The 9,521-nt window shown below is 54.9% G+C and overlaps 1 protein-coding gene across 1 annotated transcript in view; it reads right to left on the minus strand.

Annotated features, from left to right (window-relative positions):
* The window catches only part of ARID3B (AT-rich interaction domain 3B), a 208,617-nt gene extending 199,643 nt beyond the window's left edge, over positions 1-8,974 (minus strand). The window contains exons 1-2 of the mRNA XM_056128780.1: positions 8,963-8,974; positions 5,586-6,210 (exon numbers count right to left, since the gene is read on the minus strand). Of these exons, the coding sequence (XP_055984755.1) occupies positions 5,586-6,134 (549 nt within the window). The 5' untranslated portion in view covers positions 6,135-6,210; positions 8,963-8,974. The remainder of the gene's footprint in view (positions 1-5,585; positions 6,211-8,962) is intronic.
* Positions 8,975-9,521: the final 547 nt, after the last annotated feature.

Genomic DNA, 9,521 nt, shown 5'->3' on the forward strand with positions numbered 1-9,521 from the left:
TTATCAAGACAAGAATCCAGAGTCTCAGGCACGAGGGGTGGGGGTGGGGGGGCCTGAAAGCACATGAGCTCCCCTCCTGACCACACACTAAAGTGAGCTTTCCCATCCTTGGCCTGACATTTGGGCCACATGAATTTACGCTGTAGGATTTTTTTAGGATTTTTTTAATCTCTAGCCATTAGATGCCAGGAGCACATTTCCCAATCCAAATGACAACCAAAATGCCTCCGGTCACAGTTAGACACCCCTGAGGACATGGTGGGAGAGGATCAAGTGCAACAGAGACCCAGGGACCTAGACTGGCTTCCTCCATGACTAGTCCTCCAAAGAAAGCGAAGGAACACAAATGACCTTATCTTTGCGGGCAATACAACCTGCACAATCTTTACAGAAACGCTTCCGATGTTCCAAGGAAAACAGGTCTTGCCCAAGCAACCAAACCTTGGAGAACTCCTGGTAGTGAAATTCTGGAAACCAGCAGTCAATCTTCCTTCCCCGTCAACAGTCAAGCAAATGCCAAAGTATGAAGAAATCCCGACACATGGGCTTCCACAGGCCTATGGAGTCATGGCTCACCCTGCCATCCAAGGGGGGCTGCTGCGCTTCTGGGAGCCTGGCTCCAACAAGGGGCTCAAGAAAGACAAAGCCCGTACAGTCTGCACAGGACTCTCAGGAGGGCAGATGACCACTCCTCTGGGCCAGCAGCAGCCCCCACTTGGTGGTACGCGAACAGGGCCCTCCCAATCTCCCTTGAGAGAAGGGACACTTGGCTCTTTGTCTGCTGACCTCCTTTACAACTATTTACTCTGCCCAAGTGAAATCTGATGGGCTTTTTAGAAGACTTGGCTCGATAGCTCTATCGGTCTTCCCAACACTCTGGTGTCAGAGAACACCCCCTCTTTCTTCGAACCCAAGCCCTAAGAAACAATTATTTCATAAGAGTTTCTTTAACAAGAAGCCCTGAAATTATTTTTACTTTGTAGGGTCAAAGAATGAGATGTCAGGAACCAAAGATAATCACTGAAGGCCTCAAATAAGTTTTGCTTTTCCCTTATCAGATTCCTGCAACCCCTGCCCCCAAATCTTGCGAAATACTATTGCTACAAAAACGTTTTATAGGCCAGAGTGATAGTATGGTGGGCAGGGTGCTTGCCTCAGATGCAGCTAACCTAGACTCAATCCTTGGCACCACATGCTGTCCTCTCAGCAGCACCCTCAAGAAAAGAAAACCTTTTATTTTAGTGTGTGCATGTTTGAACAGAAACTTGCTTTAAAATAGCCAGAAGCCAGAGCAAAATTACAGCGGGTTTGCTTTGCACATGGTCAACCTGGAGTTGATCCCAGTCCCTGGCATCTCATATGGCCCCCTGACCATAGAGCCAGGAGTAACCCCTGGGCATTGCCGGGGATCGCCCCCAAACCAAAGAGGCTTCTTGGGCTGAGCAGCTGGGCCTGAGCTGACTCAGGACCAAAGAAAACCACTGCACCTACGACACAGTCTTCCCGACTCGGCTCAGGGAGTCAGGCCCAGCCCAAGAAGCCTCTGTAAAAGCCTGCTGCATAAGTGAAGAAAACGGACAATCTAACACGTTAACACCAAGATCATTTTGTGGCAACTGCAAAAGATCTCCGACACTGATGCTGGAACAATCAGCCATCTATTTCTGCTCCCCAGAAGTTAGCTGTTTAAAAAAACAAAAGGCCTCAAACAAACAAACAATAAAGCTAGTCTGCTGGGTTGTGTTGACTTCTAAAAGCTCTCCCTATAGATACTGTTTGTCCCTCACCTCCAAAGCAGAACTAGAAAGTTTCTGAAATCTCTAAAGATTTGTATTATTTATTCCATTAAAAGCAGGACCAATCAGGGGTGAGAGAGAGCTCAAGGGGCGGAGGCACATGCTTTGGTGCAGGAGGTCCAGGTTCAAAATCGGGCACCCAAGGCCCTGGAGTACTGACTTGGGAGTAACCCCTGAGCACCTCTGAGTATGGACCCCAAATACAAACAAACTGCAGCGCATATGCCGCCCGAGCCCAAGTGGCGCCCATGTGGCGCCCGCATCTCCCCTCTTGAGATGTGTACTTTCGTGCTTTCCTATCTAATGCTGGGATGTGTGTAGGGGCTCTCTCCGACCATGGAGAAGCCCAAGTTCTCTCTCTCTCTCTCTCTTGGGTCGCACCCGGTGATGCACACCTGGCTCTGCACTCAGGAGTAACTCCTGGCGGTGCTTAGGGGACTATATGGGATGCTGGGAATCGAACCCGGGTCGGTTGCGTGCAAGGCAAACACCCTACCCACTGTGCTATCACTCCAGCCTCCCCGGATTCTCTCTTGAGCACGATATTCTCCACTCCCACTTTCTCTTCTTCCTTCCCTTCAAATTCTCCCAATAAAATGTTTTACTTCAAAAAAAAAAAAACTGCAAAGACTGTTCAACGGAGACAAAGACCTTACTGACTTTAAAAATTAAATCCCACAGATTCAACTAAGCTCTATTACAGAGGGTGAGGAATTGGCCTTGCATAGCTGACCCGGATTTGATCCCTGAGCGCAGAGCCAGGACTGCCAGGTGTGGCCCAAAAGCAAATATAAATTCATATTCCAAAGAAAAATGAGGTGCATCTTTTGAGGTTCTGGGTTTTTATTTTCATCTCCTAAGTGTTGTTAACAGGGTGCGGGTACTATTCCTGGTACTTGGCTCACGGAACTGGGGGTTCAGGGCCAAGCTCTCGGATATAATGCTGCCTGAGCTATCCTGGCAGTAAAGGGGGCTTTTGGCAATGCTTAACGGTCCTCAGGGCTGCACCCAGTGATGTCTGGGAGATCACACGGGCCAGGGAGCTAAACTGGGACGGCCACAAAACACATGCCCTAGCCACTGGACTACATCTCCTCACCAAACGCTTCGGGTCACTATTGCCCAGTGACCCCCTAACCCAGTTCTGCAACTCCAACTTCAGACAGATGATACATTAAGGGTGCAACGTGAGGCCTCGGCTACGTGGTCATTTGTGAAACGCTCTGGCGGGCGCTCTGCCGGGCCGTCTATAATTAGGGAGCGTGTCTCCAAAATCGAACGTGCACTCCAAGGATTTCAGAAGCCAACAGCCAGCCGGGAGGCCACAGGACTGCCGCCACCATATCCGGTGCCGAGTGCCAGCGCCGGCACACACGTGTGCGCGTGCAACATGCCAGTTCTCAAGCGTCACCGCTTTCAGAGCTCTGACGGCTTGACCTCAACACCTGCTGCACTTCCTGAAGACAGACAGGCTCTGGAGCCCCACTTGTTCCTCGCACGCGGCTGCACTTTCTAGGAACGACCGCACACACGCGCGGAGGCTGGCCAGCTGCCAAGGTGGGGGCAGCCCAGCCGCCTCGGGCCTGAACTTTCCCAGCGCTGTCAGGCGGGATCCCGCCAGGCGCTGAGTCAGCGGCCGGCATGGAACCCTGCCAACCATACAGCAGTGCGGGGGCTGCCGGCGACTCACAGATGTTTTCCTAAACCAAAGCAATCACCCAGGAGGCGGGTCCGGGCTGGGGGCCAGGCTGCTGCTGGCGGAGCCGGGATCCTGCGAGCCAAGTCCTCGCTCTCCAGCTGCCTCCCCGGAGCATCCCGGCAGCTAGCAGCCTCGTGGCTGTGCCTGAATGGACCGCGCGAGGGGCCAAACGGACCGTGTCAGAGAGCAACGGGGGCTTGCCACCCAAATCGTGCCAGCTCCGTGAATCATCCTAAGCTTGTGGGGAGCTCTGCTTCACGTGGGGGAGGCCAGGGGAAGCTCCCAAGCAGGACTCAGGGGGGCATGGACCAATCCTGGCAATTCTCAGCCAACTGGGATAGAGAGCTGAATGCCTGGGCCGGAGGATGTGGTGCTGCTTTGACCCTGCAGTGCCAGGGACACCAAGGCAGCACCTAGGGACGATGTGGCACACCAGAAACCAGCCTGGCGCTGGGTGCAGGCACAGCCCCTATTTAAAGCGGGGGGTGCTGGGAGGGGGTGAGGGAGCGTATCTCGCAAGGCTTAAGAGCCGCTGCCAATGATACTCAGGGGAACCCATGCAGTGCTGAAGAGACCACAGGCTCCTGAGGGCAAAGCTGCACTCAGCCCTCTGGGCCACCCCCCAGTCCCGGCTTCATTTACTTTTATTTCACAGATGAGATGGCAAGGGCTCAGAGGAATGAAGAAACCCCTAGCAAAAGATCCCCAGGGTAATAATGAATGGAAGAGATGGGACTTGAACCCCACGTTCCTGGCCCTGGAACTGCCTGCAGATGCTGCCACTGTAAAATCCCAACCCACTGCATGTCGCTCTTTTGACTACAGACAAGCCCGATTTTCAGGTTCCAGATGCCCTTTCTTATATAACATCACGGTCGCCTCTGTAATCCCACAGCTCTTCACAAATGATTTCTAAATCAACCATTAGACCGTGCGAAATGCTGATGGGAATACCCAGCAGTTGCCAGTTTCACCATAAACTCCCAGTCTTTTATCACGGCTTGCCCATTCTGTGGTCGAGGGAAAGCCGTGCTGCAGACTGGGAAGAGAAAAAGAACTAGAAGTCAAAGGTTTGGGGGGTGGGGGAGATATAGAAATTCTGCAGGTGCTACCCCAAGATAATTCGTTAAGATCCTGGAATTTATTTTTTCCCATTCACTAGATGAGTGATACTCAGCCTTGTCGGAGGGTCACTGATGCTCCCTGAATGTAACAAGGGAGGGTTTTATTGGGCACATAAATACTCTTCCCCATTTCCAAGGGGGTGATGGAGGAGTGAACCGAAATCATGCTCCAAAGCTCTCTCTCAGTAGGAAAATACACATAATGGGGGTACTTTTCATCAACCAGTCGGACCCCCAGCCCCAACCCCCCCCATCAATTACATTTAACTGCCAAATCAAACTATTCCTACAGTGCATGATCCCACATTAGCCTGGAGCAAAGAAACTATCTTAAGATTGTTCTTTTCTATTACTATTAGGAAAACGGTAATTAGTGTCACATCTCATTTTCCTGTATTTCTCACCACACTGTTGCCAGAAAACAAAACAAAAGCTTGCAGGGGCCGGGGAATGGCCAGGTGGCCACACCTGCCTGGCCTGGAAGTCTGAGACCCTGGTACCAGTCACGGGTTGGCAGACACCAAGGCCGCAGAAGTGCCAAGGCTATCACAAGGACAACAATGAGGGGAAGTGGGGGCTGAGCACAATGAAAACCATTTTGGGTTTTGTTGTTGCCTCTGCCGTAGAGAGGTTTAGGGGACCATTCGATGCTGAGGCCTGAACCAGGGTCAGCTGCATGCACGCCATGGGCCTTAATCCACGGCCTCTCCGGGGCCCCCCATTCCATTTGTTTTTAATTAACGAAAGAGGCTGTGGTGACATTCTCTAACATTAAACGTTGAACAACCGAGATTAGGTGTAGCTTGCACATTTAATTGCTTTAATTACTCCCATTTAACTGCTTTTAGTGACTCTCATCTAGGCTACTGGACAGCGATGGGGGGGGGAGCCGCGGGCAGTCCAGCACCCCATCCTCGGTAGTCCTTCAGAACAAATGACCCCCACACCCACCCCAGAAACACTGACCTGCTTGAGCTGCTCATCCAGATTCCAGGCAGGCTGGCCGCCTGCGGGGCCGGAAGGTGGGGCCGAGGAAGCCTCTTTGGTGCGATCCTCTTTCGCGTGCTGTCCGTGCGGAGGGAGCCCCGGGGCGGGGAGCAAGCCCGAGAGGGGGCCCACTCTGGGGTCTTGGCGAGCCCCTTTCTGCACAGGAAAATATTTTGCAGCTGCCTGGCCCTCTTTCTCAGACACCTCTGCCACGTCATCCTCCCCGTCGTCCTCCCCTTCCAGCCCTCCCTCCTCCTCCTCGGGCTCCGAGTTCACAGTGCTCCGTTCCATAACCCGGGCTGCCACCGCCGCCGCCGTGGGGACCCTGGCTAAGGGACCCAGGGCAGAGCTGCCCGAAGGCCTCCCAGGCGTCGCGGAGAGGAGAGTCTGCTGGGTGACGAGCTTCTGGGCGTACAGGAACTGGGCGTCTCTCATGGGCTTCCCCTGCTTCTCTCTGGCATCCATCTGCAGGGCAGTCAGATGAGGCGGCGGCTGCGGTGGCGGCTGCTGCTGCTGCAGGGGCTCCATCACGGCCTCCAGCTGCACCCACCAACTGGCATGTCTCAGAACCCGGGCTCGGCCCGCAGACACACTGGCTCCACACCTTAAGTGGTTAATAAACACCACAAAGGAGGAGAAAGAAAAGGGGGAGGGGAGAAAAACAGGTATATAAGGGTTCCTTTCTCCAGTGAAGGGCAAGGGGCTGTGAATGCAGAACATTTGGGTGTTTTACGGGGAGCGCTGGGAGTTTTGGGTACAGAGGCAGTTTAGGCAGAGAGTGAAGACGAGGATTTAAGAGAGGGGAAACAGTGCAGGGATGGCCTCCGAGGGTTGGGGGGGGTGTGAAAGTGGCCAATGCAGACACTCTAGAAGACAAACATTCTGATCTCTCTCCCTCAACATCACCAAACATTAATCTGTTTATTACTGAAAAGACAAACCCCGCTTGCACTGTACAAAGGTCACTGCGCATGAAAACCACAATAATTAAAAGCAAAGAAGGGTCTGCCTGCCAAAGAGAGAACAGGCAGGGTTCCCTGGCCCATCATCCGAGGACGGTATTAGCATCCAAGCAAGACCTGGTGCTTCCAGGCAGAATGGACTTTCTCAAGGGAGAACAGAAGCTAGCACAAACTCACTCGGATTTAAACTTTTCAAAATTTCCCGGTCAGGTGGCCAGCCTGCATTTTGAGTGGGCTAAGCCACACTCACTGGACTTTCTAGTCTCAGAAAGAATCCACTTTCAACAACATGAAAGAAATAAACACATGCGGAGACAAGAGTTTCAAATTGCAGCAGTCACTCAAAAACAAACCGGGGAATTCCTCTGGAGATTTCCAAGTTAATGAATTTAAAACAGATATCGATATTGTTCAAACAAGAAGTTAATGCTGGTTTTTTTTTTTCAAATGCACAACCCCACGTTTCTTCCTGATTCACTTCTATACTGGCATTTTATGACAAATACAAAAAGAAAAGGCTTCAGACCAAAAGTACTGGGGGCAGGTTTCTCAGCATTCTTACAAATCAGTCTCCAAACACACACCCCTTTCACACCCTTTCCTCTGCTAACCCCCTTTCCCTTCCTCCAAGATCCCCACCCCCAACAAACCTCGAGTGATTTCCTCAACAAGTGTCTATAACTGAATGAATTACTATGCAAAATTACTACTGGGTGGGGTGGGGTGGAGGGAAGACAAGGAGAATGTTTCACCACAAGAAAGAAGAAGCTACCCTTTCCAGGTTAGGACTTCGATAATTCACTTTGTTCCACTGTTTTGGAAAGAGGTTTAAAATACACAATGCCTCTAGCGTCTTTAAAAATCCATGGAGAAGAAATCACAGTCCTAGTAAGAATGACTTTGGTTTTTTATGATGCTTGTTAATGGGCTAGAGAAAAAAAGAAAAAAAAATTTCAAAGCTAGGCGAAAAAGTAGCTGTTGGAAAGACGGGACAGTTATTAAGGTGACTGTCACAAGCAGCCAACTGGGTTTGGACCCAGCATCACATACAGTCAAATCCCACCCTGAGTGACCCCTGAACAGGGGCCAGGAGTAAACTCAACACCTGGTGCCCAAAAAAGAGATAAAAAAAAAAAAAAGAAAAATCCAACTTTCTGTTAATTTTAGACCGGGGTCCTGGGAAGTGGCCTGGGGAAGATCACACGTCTGGGTTCCATCCCCCTAAAAGGGTGCTCGCCAGGACCAGTATCTCAAAAGACCTGCTTTTGCCTTTAGGATTTTTGTGTCAGATTCAAATTCCAATTCGCCTCGTATTGTCTTTACTTCCTCCGCTGGCACTTTAGTAAGGATGCGTTCAATGCCTGCAGGGATACTTTCTGCCTTAGCCCTTCTTACACTGTAACAAAGCAGGAAAAGATTTCCGCCCAGATTAAATTCGGTTAACAAAAGTTGCTCCATTAAAATAAAACCAATGTGGACTAAGGAAAAGTAAACAAAAGAGTAAGGGGAGGGAGAGAGGGAGGGGAGAGGAGAAAGGGAGAGGGAGGGGGAGGGGGAGAGGGAGTGAGGGAGAGAGGGGGGAGGGAAAGAGGGGGGGGAGGAGGAGGGAGAGGGAGGGAGGGTGGAAGAAGGAGGAAAGAGGGCGAGAGAGCACTAGGGTTAAGGCCTTGCACGGGGCAGACCCGGGATGGATCCCCGCCCCGCAAAGGCTCCCCGGGCCCCGCCAGGAGCGACCCCTGTGCACAGAGCCAGGAGCGCCGCCGCCGGTGTGTCCCCTGCGCCCCCAGCCCGCCACAGAGACCAGAACCGGGTCGCTTTGAGGTCCCTTACAATCCCCGACCCAGTCATTCTCCTGCCAAGCCTTGCCAGGCCCCCAGCAACCGTCCGATGGCCCCCTGCGAGGGGGAGGTGTCGCCCGGCCTGGCCAGAAAGCCCGGGATGACTCAGTGCTCGCAACGCCACCCGCACACCCTGCCCACCCCGCCCGCGCCCCCCGCCCCCATCTCCCCGGACGGCCGGACCAGACAACAAGACCACCTGTCCCCCTTCGGAGAAACGGCTCCCGCTTCATCCCTTCGCCCCCCCCGAAAGTTCCGGGACCCCCAAACCCGGCGCGGCGACGGCGACGGCGACTGCGATCCCGTGCCCGGCCGCCGTGCACGCCTCGGGCAGGCGCGGGGTCTCCCTCCCGGCCCGGCTCCCCGCCGCCCGCGCCTCTCCCTCCCCAGCCCCCTCCCCGCGCCAGCCCCCCACCCCCGCGCCCCGGCCCCGCATCCCTTTCTCCGCGACCTCCTCCCGGCCGCCCCCGGCCCGCGCCGCGCCACACCTGCGCCGGCTCCCCGCGCCCGGCCCTGGACCACCTGCCGGCGCCCCGGCCCCCCGCCGCCGCCTCACCTGTGCGCCGCGCTCAGGTGAGAGGAGGAGGAAGGCGAGCAGGAGGCGCGGCCGCTCAGGCCCGGGCGCCGCCGCCGCCGCCGCGTCTCCGACTCCTCGGCCGCCGCGGGGCCAGAGCCGGGGCGGGGCCCGCACCGGAAGCGGGTCCGCGGGGCCGCCGGGCGGCCGGCCCGGGGCGGGGAGCGGTGGGCGGGGCCCAGCGGGCGGGGCGGGGCCTGCGGCCGGAAGCGGCCCAAAAGGGCCCGCAGGGGGCGGGGCCGCGCGGAAGTGCCCTGGGGCCGGCCCCGCCCGCCTCGGGCCCGGGCGGAAGCGGGCGGGAGCCGGCCCAGGCCTCGGCCAATGGGAAGGCGGGGACGCGGGAGACTTCCGGCGCGAGCACTTCCGCGGGGAGTTGAAAAGAGCCGAACGGGGTGGTAGCGGCCCGGCGAGTTTTCTGGTGCGGGGTGGGGGGCGGGGCTGGTGCGGAACCGGCTTGTGCGAGCAGGTAGACGAAGGAGGACAGGCAGTGGCGGAGCTTTCTGCTCCTCCGCTCGCAGACCAGCCTTTCTCCGGACCCCGC

Source organism: Sorex fumeus, unplaced genomic scaffold (genome assembly GCF_029834395.1).
Source record: "Sorex fumeus unplaced genomic scaffold, SorFum_2.1 ptg000067l, whole genome shotgun sequence".
Classification (NCBI taxonomy): Eukaryota; Metazoa; Chordata; class Mammalia; order Eulipotyphla; family Soricidae; genus Sorex; species Sorex fumeus.